Source organism: Cervus elaphus, chromosome 1, assembly GCF_910594005.1.
Source record: "Cervus elaphus chromosome 1, mCerEla1.1, whole genome shotgun sequence".
Taxonomy (NCBI): domain Eukaryota; kingdom Metazoa; phylum Chordata; class Mammalia; order Artiodactyla; family Cervidae; genus Cervus; species Cervus elaphus.
In genome coordinates this window covers 28986795-29010996 of record NC_057815.1, presented here as the reverse complement: position 1 = coordinate 29010996, position 24202 = coordinate 28986795, and the positions used below count along the sequence as shown (strand labels likewise).

The following is a 24202-nucleotide window of genomic DNA, read 5'->3' as shown; positions in this document are numbered from 1 at the left end:
TGGAATTGTGGATGGTCTGTTTTCCCTTATTTCTACTCTTTTCTTGGTATTGTCCCTGAGTTTTTCAATAAAGGTGTATTGTTTAAGGTGCACCATAATTCAGCAGAATTGATGGTGGTGGTAGTGGTGGTGGTATTTTTTATTGTAAAAAAATAACACACTAAAATTGAACTGAAGAATATAATAAACTGCCATACACCAATTGCTCATTTCTGATAATTATCAACTACAGTCAATCCTGTTTCATTTATATTGCCATCCATCTCCCTCCCTATATTGTTCTGAATCAAATATCAAACATGTCATTTCACTGTATTTTAGTAGGTGTCTTAAACATAGCTGCAATAAAGCCTAAAAAGTAAACATAATTCCTTCCTGTTATTAAATAACCAGTCAGTATTCAAATTTCCAATTGTGTCATAAATGTTACAAACTTTGTTTTCAATTTTTGTTTTTTTGATTTAAGATCTATAGATCAGGTTCACCCATTGTGATTGGTTGATGCCTTCTTGGTACCTCTCACCTTGTATGTTTCCCCTTCAACTTCCCTCCATCGGTTTTTTCCTCCTTATAAATTACTGAAGAAATAATTGTGCCAGTACCATCTCTTTGGTGTCATTTAACAATATACGTTGTTCTCTTTCCTGTAAATTGGTAGATGCTCAATCAAATTTAGGTTTGATTCTTTTTGGCAAAATGACTCTATGGGCAGTAGTACATGCCTCCCTCAGAAAGCATGTGATGCAAAGAAAGCATCTCTGTGCATTTTAAGCAGCTCACCAATTTTAAGCATGATCAATGTTTATGATCTTCGTTAATTCTTCGGAAGGTGCAAAATGATATTGCAATTCCATCATTCCCTTTTCACTCATTAAGTGGAACTTGTTTTCTGTTTTTTAAGAAAAAGTGTCCCTCATTTACTGTTTGCATACCCAGAGGTATGGGAGTTTGTATGGAAACTGTAGGAAATACTGAATTATTATTTACAACTTTTCAGAATGATGAGCTAGCCTGCTAGCATCCTCCAATGTGAGCAATTGTTGCTTCGGTTATTGCACAGGGTTTGTCTCTTCATTTAGTCTCATTTGGATCCTTGTGTTTTAAACATACTCAGTATTTCCACCCACTACAAATATTATTTTCTCTACTGATGTTCAAATTGTGCTATCTTCTGCCTGGCTCATGTTTTGCAAGTCCACTAAATTGTTCTTGATAGTTTCCTTGCTATCTGACAAGATTTGTAGGCTCTTTTTATACTTTTCCTACTGAATACGTCTTTTTTTTTTTTTTTCATTTATTAGTGGGAGGCTAATTACAATATTGTAGTGGTTTTTGCCATACATTGACATGAATCAGCCATGGATTTACATGTGTTCCCCATCCTGAACCCCCCTCCCACCTCCCTCCGCATCCCATCCCTCTGGGTCATCCCTATTTCTTCTTAAAGTAACTTGAGTTTATGCTGATAATTCTAATTAAAAACAGGATATTAAACTTGTATTTATATCAAACTTCTATCTCCTTTCTCTTTAGCCAAGAATCCTAATCCTAAACAATGAAAGGAATAAAGAATTAGAAAATTGCATTATTATTCTCTTGCCTTATTCCACAGTGTTTTATCCCACACAATAATCTCAGAATGCTGACACTGTCACCAACAATAGGATTGTCAAGGGTCTAAGATGATTTTGGAGTTCTTTTTCACTTTAGGACACACCCCACTAGGGAGGTACAAATTACTGCATTTATAGCAATTATTATAGTTATCTGCGAGGTTTTGGAACCAACTGGCTATATACTTGGGTACATTTGTTTGATTTATGTTTTGTAACTTTGTAAAAATACTTAAATGACTACAAAGTCAAATCAACAAAACATGGTATAATCAAAGATTTTCGGCTTCCAACATTGTATTGTCCCTTCCAGCTTATTCCTACACCCATTCCTTATTGATAACCATTTTTAAAAAATTATGGTTAAATCTTTGGTTTTAAAAAATATAAGCAGACACTTGTATGTGTACAAGAGTGCATGTGTAGAGCCCTATCCTTCTTAAATTGTAACCTGCTTTTAACATACTTTCTTCTAGTTTGCTTTTCTCAATTAACAATTGAGAGAAATAGCTTCTGGAGAAACAGCTGAGTTATTTTTATAGCTCCATTAGATACATATATATATATATGTATATATACATATAATGTTCATTACATGGACATACTATAGTTTTTAACCAATCCTTTGAACATATATATATATATTATATATTCAAACACAAATACATATGTGTGTTCGAGACAGATTTTTAGGAATTGTATCGCTAAGTAAACAACTGCATATATAATTTCGCTAGTTATTGAAATATACCTTCATAGTGACTGTTTTGCAATGACAAATAGGAATGTAGCAGAATATTTTCCCAAAACTTTCTCAACAAGTATTTTGTCAGATTTGGGATATTGGAAACCTATTCCCAGGTGGCAAAATGGTGAAGAAGCTGCCTGCCAACGCAGGCAATGCAAGAGACACAGGTTACCCCCCAGAGAAGGAAGTGGCAACCCACTCCATTTGTGCTGTTTTAAGCCACTGAATCTGTGGAAAGATGTTAACTGCAGCAACAAAAAACCAATACAAAGTTTTTGATGAGATTTTATTGTGAAATATTGGATTTAGAAAAAAGTACAAAATGTCAACGGTCAGATGTGTACAAGTACAGTATTTCAATAGTCTATACATGTGAACAGCTTAACAGGTTCACTGCAGAATGCATATTTAGACCAATACAATCTAAAAAGGACTGCAATATTCACAGGCTATTAATACATAAATAACTGGAGCCAAAATGACCCTCACTGGTAAATGCTAATCAATAGCTGAAAGCAGCCTAAAAAAGCACAATATACGGCACACCATAGTATCTCCTTACAGGTCCACATTGAGAGGATATTAGGTCATTAGGTCAATACACTACAGATCCAGGACTGGGACTCATTACTAATTTATACAATTGCAAATAATTAAGTTATAAAACCAGGTCATGGAATAAAGAGAGGCATTTAATTAGGACTAAATACTGTGAAGCCCCTAAAATGTTTTAGCTTCCGAATTTACAAAGCTTAATTATTTAGACTGATTTCAATTTTTAACCGCTTACCTACAAAAAAGGGGAAGGGGCACCTTTCTTTTGTAGCAGCTCCAACAAGGTGTAAGAACTATTACACAGTTTATTTTAAAACCACAATGACCACTGTGGATTGACAAATGGCTATGAATCCAGAATACAAACAGTATAAATTTTAAAGAAAGGTAATGACTGTATTATGAATTTAGCAAATCCTGAAAACATTAAAATCTGTGTTAAGAAAGCATTAGCTATCATTGTGGAGAGTACTAAATTTAGGAAAATTATTGCATGAGGTCTCATAAAAACAAACCGGTTTAATTTTTCCAAGTCTGACTGACTCAGTATTTTACTATCACTTGAAAATTACCCTAGATTATATGTTTTCAAACTGGATAAAACATTATTTGAAATCAGTTTAAAATGAAACTTTAGGAACAATCTACTGAAACATGAATCATGTTAAAAACAATTAATAAAATCATCCTGTGCTCCGAGGAAAGAGGATAGGACATTCTTAGAAACCAATCTTCAAAACTGATAAATTTAACAACAATTTACTAGAAACAAATTTATCTTTGCCCATAAATTCCTAAGAGAAGGAGACTTTCTACTCTGTACAGTATACCTGGCAATGTTTGATACTTTAAAAATGAACTGAAAAGTCTGAATTGGCATTTACTAAGTAGGAGATCAATTCTATTACAGGCTGAAAACCACTAGATCAGAATGTAATTAGTCAATAATTTCTCCTAACCTATCCCACCCTACCCTTAACCTTTTATAGACAATTTTAAAGACTCTGATATAATTTTCTTATAAATAGTGCCTGAATCTTACAGTAGATTCCAATTTATTCAAAGATAATCACAGAATGATTTAAAAGATATTTAATTTTTCCAGATTTGCTTTAAACTTACAATTTAAGTATGGTATACATAAATATTAACTTAGATAACCACATATTATAGAGAAAGCAGTATATGGACCACTGAAGAAAATTTTTTTTTAATTTTAATTAAAGAAAAATAAAACATGTAACTCACAAAATATGAACATGAAGCCATATGACATAAAAAATAAAATTATTCTACCCATACTGATTTAAAATTAAATCTTTTGGGAACTATTAACATAATTCAATGAATTCAATGACCAATAGTTTCCCATATCACACAGAAACAAACCACGAAATCATCTCAAGTCTAATGCATTGTCAGTTCTTAATGCAACCTCAAACATTTTACTAGCAACTTTTCCTTTTGAAGTAGGCTTCTGTACATATGCATTTATATACAAACATTTATTAAACATGATTTTAAAACAAACCGTATGTACAAAAGATCAGCATTCCTATAAATAAAAACATTAGGTGGCAAAAAGGCACTTGTAAGTAAAAATCTACAGTAGTTTTTACAAAACAAACACATTTTACCTTGGATACTGTACAATAAACATTAATTCCTATACCAATAATGAAAATACTAGTTTACTAACTAATGTTAACAATGTAACTTTTAAAAACATATTTACATATACTCTGAAGTCCATTTAATAAAAGCACCATGATTCTCTATTTCATGTTGATGAGAAGTATAAACACAATTACCAAAAAACCAGTGTTCACAATTTTTCTTGTTCAAAAGTTTTTGTTATTTCTGAATTGAAAACTGTTTATATGAAATCAGCATAGTGTAAAACAAAAAACAAACAAAAAGCCCTGCTGTTCTGACTTCTGAAAACCATACCTACTCTATTATTGCATGTTGCATTTTATAAAGAGCACTAGTCATGCACTCCTTTACAACTGTTTAATACTATTGCTGGCAAAAAAGTTCCTGGATATCAAATAATTAAAAAGTTACTTCAAACCAGTTGAAGTTTTATTTGAATGTTTTACAACTTAAAAAATGCTGTATATCAATTACAAAAGTGAATAGGAAACACGCCAATTCATTTGGTGTGCAAAAATATTTTTTCACTACACAGAATTTAAGGGCTTCACAGAATTTTTTTCAAATTTTACATTTTTAGTAGAAACACTTAACGAATAACCACTTTCTCAAGGGGATGTTAATATGCTTCCACTTTTGTCAAACTTTTTACCCTTTGACAATGCTGCAACCTGTTTGAGTAGCTCTCTGTTTTTGGCCTGTGGGAGACAAAAACATTTACCATTAAAAATATGTCAAATATTAGGTCATGCTGAAGAATACACACTATCAGAATGAAAGAGGTGCTATACTCAGGCTCATCTCTTTAATGTCTGATGTGTAGAAAGAAAACTCTAGATTGGTTTGTCAGCCCCCTTTGTAAATGTCCGTATTAATGCGATTGTTGTCCAAAGATACAACTGGTTACAAAAAAAGCAACTTAAAGTGAATCCATTTAAGAGGGTCAAGTTTTTAAAAATGGGGAAAATACTTCAGCTTTACTGTAAAAACATGAAGCAAAAGCTATGAATATAAGTATTATTTTATAATGAATAAGATCAAATAATTCAAGTGATAATTTGAGAGGACCATTTCTAGAACAACCACAAAGTCCTTCATTTTGATGTGTATACTTATTTATAAAATATGCATAAGAAGTCCTTTTTGCAAAAATATACAGACTTTATTGCTTTACCAAACAGACTACTCTGTTAATGATACTTAAATAATTTTTTTTGAAGCACCCATCAGAACCACACCTTTCTGATCTTTTTTTGTTGTTCCTTTAACTGGCATACAGTTATTTGGTATGGGCTTTGATATAATTTGAGCAGTTATACATTGTCACTGTGGCTTATGTTTGAAAATCATTTTCCTTCACAGGTCTCAAGATTTTTTATTATCTAGACTTTTTTAACCTCAGAGCTTTATCTTCTAATTTTAGCCTTTGTATGGCAAGGTAAAAGTGCCTTCTCAGTTTACGATCTTAAAGCAGTTTGATGAAATACAAACCTGTCTCAGGCTTTGTACTTAGCATCTCCCTCACCCTTCTCCAATCAAATTCTCCCTAATTAATACCCATGACGACCCCCAAAATGCAAATAACCTAGCTATCTTATATTTGCAAGTCAAATCATTTTTTAATGTTCTACTGCATGATTAACAACATTTCTCTATTTCATGATTATTAAATAATTAAGGTTATAATTAGGAGTTTCAGTTTCAAATTCAATTTCAGAAAACCACCAAGGATCTAAAAGGATTTTTATTTTCCCTTTAGAACTAGTTTGAGAAACTCCGAGGACAAATCAATGAGAATGCCTGGCAGTTAGTGAAAGTCAAACACGCACACTCATTATCAATTGGTATATCCCTCAGTTGACCATCCTAGTAAATACGATAGTCATAATTGTTTTCTTTTCACTGTTAGCTACATATATTACTTAATTTATAATAGACTCACTGGCTAAAACAAGAAATCTTAAGAAGCAAATTTTAAAATACAAACTAATGAAGAAAAAGGAAATATTTGCAAAGTTGCTCCAAAGAGATCTATCAGATCTGTAAGCTACATTATGCAGAAGTGTTTACAATGACATAGCAAATCATTAAAGTTAACTTTTAAACTACCTTTTCTCATTCATGATTAAAATAAAATATCAATGAGTCTATAATTGTCATATTCTAAGTATGAAATACAAGAACTCAAACATTAGGTATTACAAGGGTAGGGGAGAAGAGGGAGAGGGAGAGATGAATGGAGTAGCATGGAGGCGCACACACTAACATATGTAAACAGAGAGCCAACGGGAATTTGTTCTATGACTCAGGGAACTCAAAGTGGGGCCCTGTGATAACCTACAGGGGTGGGGATGGGCGGCAGGTAGAAAGGAGACTCAAGAGGGAGGGGACATATGTACACCTATGGTTAATTTACGTTGATGACAGAAATCAAACGAATACTGTAAAGCAATCATCAATCAATTAAAAATAAATATTAAAAAAACATTAGGTATTGAAAGAAGTTGGTATTGAAAGAAGTTAGCAGCTAATTTTCAATCTGCATGTATTATTTAGTATCCTAATCACATCATTAAATTTGCTGATAAATTAGGTAAGAAAAAAACCTTTAAGAAAAATAAACGGTCAGTTGCTAAAAGGAGACAAGTCTAAATCTGTCTTATTCTGATACAATATATTTTATAATAATATTTAATATATGCATTAAAAATGTTTTATCCTGGTATTTATTACTTCTTTATTACACACCATGCAAAGATCAATCATTTAAGAACTCTTAAGCAAGTTAAAAATTTTTAGAAATGCTGGCCTAAAGGAAAGAATATGTGGATTAAGAATCACAGATCCTTCTCTGATTCCTGGTTCTGCCATTTATCTGCTATGTAATTTGAAATTTATTTTCTCATATGTAAAACAGAACTCTCACCATCTACCTCAACAGGGGTTGAAAGAACTGATCAAACATACACAACACCTGGCCTAACACAATGGCTGGCATACAGTAGGCACTCAAAGGCTATTTCCCTTTTCCCCGCTATCACCTTATCCCCTAAATGAAGGTGTACTTTTTACTGGGTATTCCTGATATGTCAGACAATCTGGTTACTGTTTTGGTTGGTTGGGTTTTGTTAAGGGGTTTGTTTTTTTTGGACAGTTTTCTTCTTGTGTTGCTCAGTGATTATTTTTCACGTTTGGTAATTTCAAACGTTTTGAGAGCTATTAGAAGAAGGTAAATTTTCTGCTTCAGTGTTCAGTTTCTTATCACAAAAAGATGAGAGAAACAGTTCACTATATTTACTCAGGTAGAAAATCGTACTAGTACATGGCTGCTAAGGGGAATGGGGTTAAAAAAGGATACTTAACTGTGACAGGAGGTCACCAATAATACCACAAATATGGAAGTGGTCTAACAGCAAGAATGAAACACAAAGCCTGAGTAACCTGAGGTGGGAGACAGTGCAGAACAGGAGAAAGTAGAGCTGAACCTGAGTTAGAAGATGTCGGTTTCTACACCACTTCTGACTATGTTTCCAGTTTCATGTGTAAAATGGGGATACCACATAACTGAAGGTTACACTAAGGTGCAAATAAGACAGCCTATGTAAAATTATGTTGAAAACGTACACTTCTATGTAATTATTAGTTATTTATTCTATGAAATTTCAGCTACCAACCAAGAAGAGGTGGGCTAAGCATACTAAACAGACTAAAACGTCAAAGAGAAGTCCCCTGTGCTTACAGCTACAAAATGAAACAACGAACTGCTCTTCTGAACAGTAAGTTGTACTAAGGTTTATCAAATTTAAGTACTGCTCACAGGTTTTTTGCTGTATCATTCTGAATTTATTCATGTTTTGGCTACACTGCATTAAACTGGGGATCACCATGCAGAAGATTTTATTTCTAGTAATCACTCAGCACTAACAACCAAATGAGTAAAACAAAATAAAACTACTACTTGCTGGTGGATGAGAAATGATAATGTACAAGAAGCCTAGTATATAAAATGAGCAAATCTTTCAGAAAAAAGGGCTGATGGGTATTTCCATAAGTCACCACTCATTTGGCAACCTATCTGAATGTCTACTATGTGTCAGGTTCTAATTCTCTTCACAATTCTTTGTAACAGTAAGATCAGCATTAGGACTAGACAACCTCTACCTTGAATTTCAACAAGTTCCTAAACCCACTTTACAATCTTACTCAATGTAAGCTATGTTCAAAGAATGAAGAACACAAAACCAAAAGATAGGAAGAGCAAATATCCCTTGGTGTTACAGTGTTAAAAAAAAAAAAAAGTAGGGCAGTATTAACTCCTTCCTTCCCAAGTTGCACTCTCCCAACCAACAGCCTGAAGTCAGTGTGCTGCCATCTTCTATGCTTTTAAAACAACAAACGTCAGAATGTATAAATTGACAGAGATGTAATTAACTTAGTGCATCTGATTTCTAAATTCATGAGACCTAGGTGGAAAAAGGCTTGCAGAAGGGGATAACCCGTGCCTGTGCTGGACGCTCTCCACCTCTGCGTGCCAGACCTCAGACAGCACCCTCCGTGTCACCGCGGTGACTCCCGGCGTCACCGTCCAGCTGTCCTGCACACAGAAGCCTGCCGAGCGCACGCTGCAGCACTCGGAGGCTGGCTGGCACAGGATCCCTCCTGTGGAGACTCAGAGCCCTATCTGCTGCTGCTGCTGCTCAGCTGTCTCAGTCCTGTCCAACGCTTTGCGACCCCATTGACTGTAGCCCGCCAGGCTCCTCTGCCCATGGGCAATCTCCAGCCAGGAACACTGGAGCAGGCTATCATTCCCCGCTCTAGGGGGTCTTCCCGATCCAGGTCTCCCACTTTGCAGGCAGATTCTTTACCGTCTGAGCCACCAGGGCAGCCCAGAGCTCTGCTTGGCACTTTGGAAATCAGTCCAAAGGTGAAAGTGCACTCTTGGGCCTTGCACCTCTGCAAGCAGCATGAATTTCCTTCACTTGAGGTCCCTGAAAATTGGTTTGTACCTCTACTTCTCCCATTATCTGGGAGGAAACAGAAGAATATCCACACACTAAACTTAACTTTCACCTTAGTTTCATGAATCTGAAAACTCCATCTAAATTTCAGGCACAAGTTTTCTGATTTAATCTACTGAATCCCCTCTATCAAGTGATTTCAAGCAACAACTTTCAATGGGAGCAGGATTAAAAACTATTATAAAGTCAAATCAAAGCTGAAAGTCCTCTGGATATGCATAAAGGAGGGATACCAATATGACTCTAAGAGAAAGAATACTATTAAACAAGTTTAGCCATCCTTGCTTAACATTTACATAAATTATCTCATTTACCTGGAGTTGTTCCACTGTTTCTTTGTGAGCTTTTTCCATACTGTTCATTTTTGTTCTCAAGTTGGACTCTTGGTACTGAAAATCTGCCTTAAGTTCAGTTAACTGAAAGGTTAAAAAAAACATAGATATATAAATATCCATATGTATGTATATATACAACCTGATAAACAAACACACATCATTTTAAATATTTTTCACAGTAAACTCACAATTCATCATAAAATGGAGAATGTTAACAGATTCCTGTGTTTTATAACTTATCTAAAATTTGTTTTGTGAAATGAATTGTATCTAATTTACTAGTTTAATACTAATATTAAGATAATATTAAAACATCAGTAAAACTTTTGAGAAGTTGCTGTTTCTGTTTCTTTTTAAGGTAGTTTCACTGGACACAGAATTTGGCAACTGGTATGCCAACAGGAAAGCTTAGTGGTTAATGCTCTGGAAAATGCTTCGATTAAAACATACTTCACATATAAAAACAAAGTAAACAGTACAACTGGCTTCAGGTTAAAATAATCTTCCAATGACAGAAGAAAAAAGGTTCACACTGGACAAGTATGAAAAACAGAGAAACAGTTTTATCAACTGAAAGCTATATTGCTTTTCCTTTAAACTTTATGTCCAGAACTCTGTATCTAATACCACCTAAGATCTGAGGTAAAGATGGAGAACAAAGCACAGAAATACAACTAACATGGAATGAGAAAGGAAAGGGTTACTTTAAAATTTGCGCTTAGACAACTTAAAACAGTGATTTGAGAAAGACAGCTACTACATGACAATTTTTCTTCATAAATATAGATGGTCTAGAGATATAAAAAAATCTCATGACTTCACACTAAAAAATAAGTTGGTATTACATAATTTCAATAAATGAGCCAGGCAGAAGAAAGTTTCTGGTCATTTTTATTGGTTGATTGATTTTTATTATGTTTTTAAACTGGAATATAGTTGCCTTTCACGGCTGTGTCAGTTTCTGCTATACAACAGAGTAAATCAGCCTGACACATGTGTACCCCCTTTTCTGGATTTCCTTTCACTTAGGGCATCACAAAGCACCAAGCAGACGTCCCGGGGCTACAGGTTCTCGTTAGTTACCTACTTTATACACAGCAGTATGGTACAGCAATGTCCCACTCCCATCTTTCCCCTTGGTATCCATGTTTGTTCTTTACGTCTGCAAGCCTACTTCTGCTTTGCAAATAAGATCATCTTTACCACTTTCGTAGATTCTACATGCTTCTGGTTATTTTTAAATGGTTTTCATTATGTAAGTTTTAAAGGTTTGCAGGTTCTTTTCTGTCATTACCCAGTAATCACTAAACAAAGTAGTACACCAAAAAGAGAGAAAGGAAGTCATGGTGTCTTATATTCTGATTTTCTAAATAAAAGCTCTCGCTTTTGTCAAATTCAAAGAATAACTGAATTCTGCTTTCTATATTACAGAGGAACTCCTGTTCTGAAATGCCAGTTCACATTAGATAAACTATGATATTCTCATCTCTATATCATGAGTTGCCTCCATATTATTAATTTCTGAAAGATAAGAATATGTCTTTTTTTTAAATTATTCTTTTTATCCTTCTGATCTAGTATGTGGCTGGCTGTAGAAGTCACTGAATGAAGTGAACTAAATTCAAGAAAATAACACAACTGTCTTACACTTACATTGTAAGAAAAAGGTGTAAATATGTAGCTATTTTAGGCTTACAATTATTTTCCTCAAAATACTGCAAATTTCCATGCTCATTAGTGTTTAAGAAAAAAGGAACACTAACAAAAACAGAAAACTTTCACCTAAATGCACTAACACAGACTAGTCATGCTAGAAAAAAAAACCAAAATCTAAGGAAGCCAAAATTCCACAATTCATTACTACTTGGTTTTGGAATCATTGCTATTTTATAGTACACTTACCATTTTACTCAACTTTTATCTAGGTTAGTAAAGATAGACCTGTCTTTGTGTAACAGAAGTCTCTCTAAAATTTTGAGTGTAAAACAAATTTTCATTAAAACTAACCTAAAATATTCTGTTGCTAAGCAAAAAGAACCATAAAAAAAAGACACTCATAATTTTGCTACTTTATGTCAATTCTAAATTTCATATACTGAATTTGCTTAAGCTATGGTACAAATGTATTAAAATAAATTTAGATCTGTTAACCATCAAGGTGAGGAAAAATGTAAAGTAAAAGGTACATTTTTTTACATGAATGTCAGAAGTGCAAGCCAACTCAGATTCAAGCATTACCGTGGATACTCAGAGACAGCCATATTCACAATTATGTCTTGTTCGTAATTTCAAGAAGAGTATGTTTTCCTATTGCAATAATGTTTGAAGTAGGTCAAACTAGATAGTCCAAGACCATAAAATAAGTACAGAAGTAGGTTCTACCCTTAAAGATGACCAAACCCCAGTAATAGCAGCTATGAGCACTTATACATGGACTTTACATTTTCATTTAATTACAATCATCCCATGACATGGTGTTAATACTCTCATTTTTAAAATGAGAAAATTGAGGCCCAAAGAGGTAAAATTCAGCTCAAGTGTGCAGAGAAAGTATTACAACTTTTTACTAAACAGACTATGTATTTGATATTCCTCTTAATCTAACTTATAAAGTTCCAATAAACAGACTTACTTTCCACCTTATATATAGCTAATCACTCACATAGGCAATTCCCACAGCCTTTTCACCAGTTATTTGATCCTGATTGAAATAAACAATTGGTATGTAAAAGACTGCATTCAATTCCTTTCTTTTATCAAAAGAACTGACACTATATTCATTTATATCTCGTTTTCAAATTAAGACAGTAGACTTAACTTTAGATTTCTGGCTTAGTGAAACTAATATCCAGAAATTATTAGAATTTTATAGCCCTCAACTAACTCTGAGAACTAAAATTCTGAAATACTGCTTTTATGTATCATCATTAGATAGCTTAGGCTCCAATTTGCACTTCTGTGTCTTGTAAGAATCATGCACAACACACATTACCAAGTTATTAAAGGAAATCTAATAACATTTGCAGTTATCAAGCAACAGTCAAGATGTAAATCTTACCAGGCTTCAGTGAACCATGTACTTACCTTTTTATCTTTTTCTAAAATGGTCTGGTCTCTCTGCTGTAAGAGACGTTTAAGTGACATCACTTCTTCTTTCAGTTGACTTATAAGGACAAAATTGTCTGTTCCCCCACTATCTGCTGACTGATTTATAGAGCTACTAAAAAGAAAAAAGTAAAACACAGTTAAATGAAGTAGAAGGAAAATTAGCAGGTGTTCAAATTGCATAAATTAGACAATTCCACAAACATCCTTAAGGCTAATGCAAAAAAATATGTACCTGACAGAAATGGATGCAACTGGCAAATTACCTTACTAATGGCACACATTACATACACCTGCAGAAATATAATTCAGTATTAGCTTTTAGGGGGTCAATACTTCTAGTGTAAAGCAATAGGCAGCCAATTTGTACAGTAACATCAGCAAACTTTTGGCTAATGAACTAAAACAAAGTCACTCTCATAATACTTTAAATCTAAAAACATTTTCCAAGCAGGTCAATCTCAAATACCACAATTAGTTTTGTGTTTCACTGAAGAATAATTAAGAGAATTCAGACTTCTTTTCAAAACCCAAATTTATGCCCCAAATAGAATAACATAGTTCAGTGCCACTTTCTTATTACTAAAATTAAGTTAAAAATTTTAACTGATTATGTTTACCCTTTGATGTCACTCAAAGAAGTCAATGTAGAAGATACATGTTTCTATTCTTTTACCTAGTAATAACTGGCAACCAGCCATAATTGTTCATTCAACTAAGTTGAATTTTCACAGCACTAAAGGAATTCATTTTTACCTATCTCCATTAGATGGCTTAGATTCCAATTTGGGCTTTTTCTTTGGAGTTTCATTCTGAATTGCTGCAGAGGATTTATGGCTGAAACCAAACATTAATAAAAATAATTAGAGTAAAAAGGGAAGAGGCACCAAAGGAAAATTTATTTTTTTTCCCCTAAAGCATTACTGAACATCAATTTTTTTTAAAGCCTAAGAAACAAAGTTAAAGAAATGTCACATTTTTAAAAATACATGTCAAAGTATTTCAGGAAATATATTAACATATTTACCTCTGTTTCCACAGTCCCTGTTCTTGTTCTGGACTCAGATTGCTGATTCTGAAAAATACACAAATGACATCTAATAACAACATTTATTTAAAACATCAACATTTTAATAGCATTCTTCCCAATGGAATCAAATGATATATGTTTATACTCTTTTGTTCAATGAAAGGCATATTCAACTAAGTTTTCAGACTAAGTTAATATATATTGAATAAATCACATTTTAATAAAATAAATTCTAATCAAATGATTACTGGCCATCTTGTTTAAGAAAAGTACAATGACAGGGACTGAATTTTCTTTTTAATTAGGATTTTTATAATTCAACTTAATATCATATTAAGGGTTAGGGTATATAAGCATGAAAACGAATCTAACAGGGTTCTATAATGATAAAGTCTGAAAATCATCCTACTCAGGCTACCCTATTTTAGACAGAAGATATTTTATCTTAAAGTTAAGCCCTTCCTAATAATCCTACATGGAGATGAACTGGAGTGACTCAGGTAGCTCAGAATAGTGTTGTCAGGCTAAACCAGGAAATATCTGAATATCTTTCTTTCCTAGTTTTCCTAAGAATCCTCTCCTCCAAAGTCTCCAGTCTTTCATTAGATTGTACTCTAGAGCAGTCAAGCTACAAATATTGGGAAATCTCATGGAAACAAGTGATTTTACTTTTCCTTATAATTACTGCTGCTGTTTAGTCACTAAGTCATGTCCAACTTTTGCGACTCCATGGACTAGCCTGCCACGCTCCTCTGTCCATGGGATTTCTCAGGCAAGAATACTGGAATGTGTTGCCATTTCCTTCTCCAGGGGATCTTCCTAACTCAGGGATCGAACTTGTGGTCTCCTGCTTGGCAGGCGGATGGACTCTTTATCACTTAGCCACCTGGTAAGCCCCTTATAACTACTACCACAGTACTACTTCTTTTGCATTATGCCACAATGCTAATAAACACTTAATAATTCACTATGAAATGACCATACCTTTCTCCCGTATTTTCACATTAGCTAATCCTTCACTAACCTCTAGTTTATTCATTCAACACGTGCAGAGCATCTCCTATGTATGTATCAGACACCACATAAAATGCTGACCCTTGAACAATATGGGGCTTTGAGGGCACTGATCCTCCAAGCAGTTGAAAATCTTTGCAGTCAGTCCTCCATTTAGGAGGTTCTGCATCTAGACTCAATCAACCACAGATCATGAACTGTAGTAAATATTTAGTAAAACAAAATCTGAGTATATAAGTGGATCTATGCAGTTTAAACTTGTTGTTCAAGGGTCCACTTGAACCTTGTACAATATAACAGGTGTTAGATGACCTGGGCTGTGCGACCTTTTGCAACTTACTGAAAATCCCTGAGCCTCAGTTACCTCATCTGTAAAATGGGTATGATACATAGCTTATAGGGAATATGAGGATTAAATGAGTTATGTATGTAAAACAGTACACAATAGAAATATGTACATGTGTTTGTGTGTGTGTATAAAATTTATTGCTATTGTAGCTGTAGAAGTTTTTTAGCCATGTTCTTAAGAATCAGCTATAAATAAATACGCCAGGGAAACAACAGCTGAAATTCTATCAACCTCAGCTATTCTCTACTTGTGGTGGGAAACAGCAACCCTACTGAGGAATTCAGTTGCCATTTTCTCTTACAAACTTCATTAAAAGCATTGGCAAGTCATATGCATTGGCAAAGTCCAGACCTTGAAATGAGAAAAATCATAATAGTGACTTAATAGAAACACTTGGAATCTCAGCTTTCTGAGGTAGGCTTTTCTTGTATCCATATTAACCTGAGTTTCTTCCTTCCTCCAACCCCAATCAATTTATATCACAATATGTAAACTATCTCTAATCAACCTCATCCACTGATTTTCAGATATGGCTCCACCAACTGGTTGCCTACTCATCACATACAAAATAGTATTTACATTTCTTAAATAATCAAAAGGAAAATAAAAAATCCATCCTCTTTCCCTTTATCTTTGAAACCTGTCATTCTGTCAAAAGATTAAGTTACTGTGACAATATTAGATCTTAACAAACAATGTGCATGTGTCCGTTCACCATTATCCATGAAGGACAAGGAAAAGAGATATTTCAGCTGAGTCTGAGATGTAGGTCTGCCAGTTACCATCATGGTAGTTATTTTTTCGTATTTTTCCCTAAAGCAAGAAGTGAAAATAAGGAAGATTTATGTTCCTTTGCTCCTTGTAATTCTCCGATACAGAGATCAGAACATTTCTTCAAAGTAGCCAGGTTAGAAGGCACCATGTAATCTACCACTGTTAAACTCAGAAAGCACTACAGCACAGTAACAAATGAAAAATGGCTAGAGAAGCAAACAGTATCAGCACCTCAATAAACTCCCATAATCTAATATATGTGCTTGCCTAAAGTTTAGAGTCAAATGGTGTTTATTAGACAGACCTATAAAATACTCCAAAAGTATCATCTGTGTTCCTAACTGTGGCAGACATCAGTTTTCTGTACATGAAACTATGTTTTGACTACCTAGCACCTGAAAAACATTCAGAGAAATTTGCGAAAATATAATAAATTCTCCTGAAACTCAGTGTGTATCATGTCCCTTTTTACTACATTTTAATTTTTGTGTTTAATTTGCATTTTAATAGTCTTGACTTTCCATGAAGACTAAAGCCACACTTAAAAAAAAAAACGTTTACACACATTACGGGTTACTATATTACTACTATTTAACTTTTCTTCCCAAGGCAATTTAAAAATCAAGTAGCTGATATTTGAAGAGTTCCTGTTTTTTAAAATAGCAAAGTACCACTAGTCAGAAAGATTTTTTTCTCACATTTAGGGAATCTTCAATGTTTAGAATGCTTCTATCATGGTCACAAATGATAGTGTTACAATCTGTTCTCCAAAAATACATTTCCTAGTCACTGGTTAAAATTTACTTTAACTAAAACAAGTTAATAGTAACTGCTGCTGCTGCTGCTGCTAAGTCACTTCAGTTGTGTCCAACTCTGTGCGACCCCATAGACAGCAGCCCACCAGGCTCCCCCATCCCTGGGATTCTCCAGACAAGAACACTGGAGTGGGTTACCATTTATTTCCTCCTCCAATGCATGAAAGCGAAAAGTGAAAGTGAAGTCGCTCAGTCATGTCTGACTCTTCGCGACCGCATGGACTGCAGCCTACCAGGCCCCTCTGTCCATGGGATTTTCCAGGCAAGAGTGCTGGAGTGGGTTGCCATGTCCTTCTCCAAATAGTAACTGAGGCAAATGTAATTTTTACAAGTAAAATCCTAACGATTCTTTGAGTAGTGAGGTTTTTGATAACATGAATCAATTAAGTATTAACTATGTACTTGTATTTTGACTTCATTACAAGATCATATTATACTGTAATTCCCAAAATGTCCGATCTTCACATTTATGGTAAATAACTAAACACACTCACTATGTGTAATTCTGTATGCTGAATAAAGTGAGGAAATAGCCCTAGACACTCAAGCTTACCAGATACTAAACTAGTACACAGCTAGCATTTACAAAAAGTGAAACACCAAAATCAGGTATTAAAATGCCACAGAGAACTTTGGAAAACACACTTTCAGAGTACTTACTTATGATGGCTACTGCTGTGACGATGGTGGTGATGATGGTGGTGGTGGTGGTGTTTTGCATGATGCTGGTCTTTCTCAGTAAGAGATGAAGATGATGAATTTGAATGTGAAGATCCAAGGCTCTTCCTTTGTTCTTTTGTCTTCTGTAAAACTCTCTTGTATGATAAAGTACAAAGCCAGCATAATAACTTCCCATCAACCTTTTAAAAGACATACTTGTATTAGATTAAATGTACCTATAACTGGCTATAAGTGAAACCAGGTGAAGATAAGCTGTTCAACTTCTGACTCTCTTGCACACACAGATTTTTGCAAAATGGAAGTAAAATTAGACTTTTTGAATCCTGGGGAAATGCTTCTTTAGAGGTTCACAAAATGGCAAAGGATGATATACGGACATCCATTAGTTTGATGAATTTGAATTTATAGAGAGAAATTTGTTTTATTACTGGAAAATAAACATAAATTGATGACAGATATATTTCAGAGAAACCTTATCTAAGCACTAACCTGAATTCTTAAATCACTGTTATTACTAAAAAGACAAAGTATCTATCATGACAGCAAAACTGTTAACTTATAGAAAAAAGAAGAGATTGAATGACACACAGAACCAATTTTCATTTGCAAATTCACCACCTACAAGCTAAAACCTATGTCACCCCTAAATCAACTTGCAGCACTTGTGTGATCATTCACCCACATGCATCTCTCTTTCTCTCTTTAGTCACTCTCGTGACCCCATGGATTGTATAGCCTGCCAGGCTCTTCTGTCCATGGAACTCTCCAGGCAAGAATATTGCAGTGGGAACCCACATGCACAGAGCAGCACAAAATTTGTGTAGCTGGACTGCAAATGTTCCCAGATGAGGTTGAACAAGGTGATGTTCTGCCACCTTTTCTCAGCTCTCACATTATAAACAAGTATCCTTTTTACAGTCTACTTAGTGTTTTTTATTGTTTTATTTGTATTGTATTTATTTTTACTGTTTTGTTGTTTTTGTACTGTTTTTTATTGGTGATCTCACTGTTACAATTGTCCCCAAGTGTAATGCTAAGTGATGCAGTGTTCCTAAGCACAGGTGGCCGTGTACCCTATGTGGAAGACTGCTGTTCAGTGGCTAAGTCGTGTCTGACACCTCTGTGACCCGTGGACTGCAGCCCACCAGGCTCCTCTGTCTATGGATTTCCTAGGGAAGAACACTGCAGTGCGCTGCAATTTCCTCCTCCAGGGGATCTTCCCAACCCAGGAATCAAACCCATGTCTCCTGCACTGGTATGCAGATTCTTTATCACTGAGCCACTCGGGAAGCCCTTACGTGGAAAACACCTGTGCTAGGTAAGACTCAATCAGGCAGTTATAGTGCTGTTTGCTATGAGTTCAATGTAATCAATCAACAATGTATATTAAGTAAGGTATCTTTAAACAGAGACATATACAAAACAGGATTAGGCATTAACTCTACCACCTTGTGACCAAAGGCAGGAACCTAATCCTGTATTGCCCTAGGGGCCACAGTTCACTATTCACTCATTCAGTGTTCACAGCAACTTTATAGAACAAAACTATGACAAACAATGGAAGTCCACTGTATGCGTATCAATGGGGTGGAAAGGAGATTTCTCTCCAAAATTATTAAGACTACATCTATAAAAATTAGGTTTCTATCTTCTATTTGTTCACACAAGAAGTGCTGGAGGGACATGTTTTCCAACTAGGATACACATATTGCTGTGGAGGGACCTGGGAGAGGCCCTCAAAGTGACAGTCATCCTCCAAATCAATTGACACTGACAGACATCAGGAAGCCTGTGTGAATGCTCAGCAGAGCAATGTCACACACATACACATACTTTTTAAGTTACTATAGGTAGAGGAAAAAAAACGATATAAAGTATGAGCCTCAAATCAAAAGGCACATGACTTAGAAATATATATGTATGTTGAAGCACCATCAGCTATTTTTTCACACCAGCAACATCAAGTAACCAGCAAAAGGTTAAGTAGCTGAAAGGATTTAAAAGCAGTCAGCAATTTTTTCACACAAAATGTTGGATAGGCAAATAGTACATAATACTCATCACAGAAGATTTTTTACAGTATGTATGCTGTGCTTAGTCACTCAGTTATGTTCAACTTTTTGCGACCCCGTGGACTATAGCCCGCCAGGCTCCTCTGTCCATGAGGAGTCTCCAGGCAAGAACACTGGAGTGAGTTGACATGCCCTCCTCCAGGTGATCTTCCCAACCAGTGATGGAACCCATGTCTCCCGCATTGCAGGCAGATTCTTTATTGTCTGAGCCACCAGGAAAGCTCAAGACTACTGGAGTGGGTAGCCTATCCCTTCTCCAGGGGATCTTCCCAACCAGTGATGGAACCCATGTCTCCCGCATTGCAGGCAGATTCTTTATTGTCTGAGCCACCAGGAAAGCTCAAGACTACTGGAGTGGGTAGCCTATCCCTTCTCCAGGGGATCTTCCCAACCAGTGATGGAACCCATGTCTCCCGCATTGCAGGCAGATTCTTTATTGTCTGAGCCACCAGGAAAGCTCAAGACTACTGGAGTGGGTAGCCTATCCCTTCTTCAGGGGATCTTCCCAACCCAGGAAGCAAACCGGGGTCTCCTGCAATGCAGGTGGGTTCTTTACCAGCTGAGCTAACAGGGAAGCCCCCTTTTTAAAATGTAGTAACCTTGACTGATCAAGATGAATCTACATATGATGCCAACAAGGAGAAAACGTACTGTTTGTGCACTATCACCTAACCACCAGCTTTTAGGGACTCAAAGACTACATCAAGTTTCAGTAATGTATTAATCATAAAAACTTCCAACTTGTTTGTGATGTACTTAATTTCCAGAGGATGTCAAAACATAAATAAAACATACCTTTCTTCTTCCTTCCTCCTTCCGATCAAAAGCACATTGTTGTTTGCACTGTTCACAAGTCTGAGGTGGTCCATATTTTTTTTCTGAATTTGTGCAACGCTGACACTTTGTACCAATAAATGCTGCAATTATGTTACAGTACTGACAGGGCTTAGGCTGAAAAAAACAGATACGTATTTTCTTTAACTGAGACATTTAAAAATACTAAAATTTTGGTGCATAACCTAATCTCAGTGTACAGGGCATATTTCACGAGTTAATTAAGGAAATGTCATAATGGGTGAAAAAATTTGTTAATTATGTTGCTCTATCATAGTCAAAGACATTTATTTTATTCATATAGTAACACTTATTTCTAGACTCATGAAACTTTTTACTCTATTAAATGGCAAAATAAGACCATGAGAAATGTATTTATGATTCACATAGTATGTTATATAATACAAAAGCTACATGTAAAAAAGTTCCAATCAAAGGCACACACTGATAGAAAAGTTTCATATATCCATATTTGAGGGAAAGAATTTCTACTAACTCAATATCCTGTTAATTACTTTATCATTTATTCAGCATACATTTAGCAGTTTTCATCATATATAAGTACAGATGATGCAACGAACAGATGAGTTTTCAACTAAAAAAATTTGGCACAAGCATATTCAACTGTAACAAACATACCTTGATTTTCTTTGATATCCAAGACAAGTCAGATTTTAGAAAGCCTTAAGGCCAGCAATTTTACTAATCATGACTGTAATACACCAATAATGAGTGCAATATACATAAAAGAAAAGAATTATACTATGATAACTTCTTGACTTTTGAGACTAAATGCCTGAACACTGTGCTGTATATAAAAACTGTCAGAGGTTCTGAGGAAGGGGAAAAATAAAATTATGCAAATTATGAATATGTAGCTTCTCTAACATCCGGAGTTTGTTATATTTGTCTCTTTAGAGAATAAGACCATAAACGTCACACTGAAATTCAATATATATAAACATGCACATAATATGACTACTTTAAAATGTTGTTTTCAAAAAAACAAACAAAAAATAATAATAAAATGTTGTTTTCCCAGCTGACCCTCTATAGAAAGTTTCTTTCCTGAAATATTTTGCTACTTCGAAACATTTAAGAACACAGCAATATATTTTTTCTAAAAGGTGAATCTTCGTGAAAACATTAACAGATCAGTGGCAATAAGATGAAAATATAAATATACTTACAGTGCCAAATTGCTTCACATTTTGAGCACACTTCTTACAAATTGTATTTGTTTTGCTGAAAAGGAAATTGTATATAGATGATGAAACTTATGCAACACAATGTTGAACTAAAGCAAGCAGTCAAAGTGTACTATCAGTAAAAGTATACTCTCTGCTATAATAGTACTTAAAACTTATTCTAACACAGAGCAAGAATTTTTCAAAAATAACAACATAAGATCTTTTCAGGGCTATATTTTTTTATCTAAGTTTACTCCTCTTAATTAAGAGAAATGTTCTTATTTCATATTTTAAATGGAAACAAAACTAAAATTCTATCGTTTCCTATTTAGTTCCATCATCTTCACACTTGCCACTATGTATGCACAGCATCAGTGCCTACATAACCTTCCACTGTTCGCTCTTCACTATTATGATGCTTATACCTGTGAAGAAATTATTATTGTTCATTCCTCTTTTTATAAACTCTTCTATGGGTACTGAGGCTCTAACAGGAATCACTCCATTATAAGATATGTTTTTCTTTCACTGGTGACAAGTTACTAGACTTTGCTATAGACCTTTCCTCAAGTCCATGTCAGCACTAATGTTCTACCTTTTTAAGTTTTTTTGATGTGGGCCATTTTTAAAGTCCTTACTCGGACTTTAAACAAACAATATTTGTTAAATTTTTTGTGTTTTGGTTTTCGATGGCCTCAAGGCATGTTGTATCTTAGCTCCTTCACCAGGGATGGAACCTGCACCCCCTGCATTGGAAGGCACTTAACCTCCAAACTACAAAAGATGATGCTGTCGTTTTCTTCCCCCACATCTTAACAACAATTGATATTTGCACTGTTCATTAGCAAGGCTGTATATTTTCCTTGCAATAATTTATTTCTTATTTCCTCAGGTATAAAGTATAGCTGTAAAATACCCATTAATTTTTGGTGACTATTCTCTCTCCTACTATGTAGAAACATGTAGAAAGTGCTTACAACTATCATTTTGAGAAACTAAAGCACTTTATTTAAAAAAAGCTTTAATATATATACCGGGTTACAAGCCTCAAGTATTCCTTACAGACAATACTTTGCCTTTAACAATCAAAAACTGTTCAATATACAAACCTCTCTTGTTGAAATTCTGATCTGCAGTAAGTACATTTTACAATAGGATGTGCAATCCGACATTCCTGTAATAAGACAATATATTAGTCAGTATCTCGAAGTCCCAAATTTCACTTTTCTGGTGGAAAATTATTACTCAACCTAGTCAAATGCCTGAAACGTCAATAAAATCTGTCCCCCAACGAAGACAATTGAGTGATTTTATCAAATAAGTAGCCAATTACAGCATAATTCCTTAGGGAAGGCTTAGATGTCTTTGTCTTTATTAGATATGGGGGTACTCAACAGATTAAAATTACAGAAAGCTGTCAGGGCCGCCCCCAAGGACTGGTTAAATGTGAAACTACTTGTTATTTTGCACCGTCGCTCACAGACAGCATCCCGGCTTTAATGGGATGGGAGGAGCTCCAAATCTTAGAGCATTCTGTTCCCAAGCCAGACGCTTCGCTTTCCCGGACAGGGAAGGAGGATGCCATCAGCTCTGCGGCTTCGGGTTCCTAGCAAGAAAGTGCAAACACCGTCCTCTGCCTCCCGGTGGAAGGAGAGGACAGACCAGACAGAACACCGAGAGGAAAACGTCTCCATCCCGGGGTCTCTGCGGCATAGACAGGTGGCTGCCTCACGCAGCCCCACCCCGAGACCCCCTCAACGTTGCTGGGGCCCGGACCCCTCTCGGGCCGCCTGGAAGAGGGCAGGGCTCTGTCCTCCTCTCAGGGGCTTTCCCAGCGGATGCCCAGGTCCTCGGAGAACCGGGTCTCTGGGTGAGGAGGCGAGAACTCCAAACCCCCAAGACACCAGCGAGGAGAGACAGAGGGGGTGGGGGGGCTGCAGTGCCACACGGGCACCCAGCTCCCTCGGGCCACGGCCGAGGAAACCCCGCCCGCCCGCCACCCAGCGCCCACGGACCTTGCAGAGCTGCTGGCCCTGGGAGAGCTCCTCGAAGGGATAGCGCTGGGTGCACTTGGTGCAGGCATACAGGGCCGAGGCCGCCATCCTGCTCCTCAGCCTCCTCCTCTACCGCCGCCCGCTCCGAGGCGGGGCCCCACGGGGAACTCGGGCGCCGCCGCCGCCGCCGCCCGGGCCGCGCGGGCTCCTCCTCCTCCCCCGCCCTCGGCCTCGCGCCCACCAGACCCTCGCCGCCAGAGCCCGAGGCCCCGCGGCCGCAGCCGTCTCCCTCCGCCTCCACTTCCGCCCCAGCCCACCCAGTGACGCCGTCCCAGCCGCTCCCGCTTAGGCCCCGAGAGCGGCGGAGGGAGACGAAGCGGGGAGTTTCGCTGCGGTTTAGCTGCGCGGCGGCAGATCCG

At 36.1% G+C, this 24202-nt stretch overlaps 1 protein-coding gene across 2 annotated transcripts; it reads right to left on the bottom strand.

Moving 5' to 3' along the window:
- Positions 1-2633: 2633 nt before the first annotated feature.
- On the bottom strand, positions 2634-24091 carry FAM76B (family with sequence similarity 76 member B). Of its 2 annotated transcripts, none has more exons than XM_043897983.1 (10): positions 23805-24091; positions 22899-22963; positions 21790-21844; positions 20561-20716; positions 17673-17872; positions 14058-14105; positions 13787-13867; positions 13010-13145; positions 9905-10006; positions 2634-5270 (listed from the first exon to the last, which is right to left on the bottom strand). In XM_043897983.1, the coding sequence occupies exons 1-10, from the start codon at positions 23889-23891 to the stop codon at positions 5181-5183; spliced, it is 1020 nt and encodes a 339-aa protein (XP_043753918.1). In that variant the 5' UTR covers positions 23892-24091; the 3' UTR covers positions 2634-5180. The 2 variants fall into 2 exon arrangements, with proteins under 2 accessions (XP_043753918.1, XP_043753921.1); XM_043897986.1 differs by having other exon boundaries at positions 13010-13142.
- Between the last annotated feature and the right edge of the window lie 111 nt (positions 24092-24202).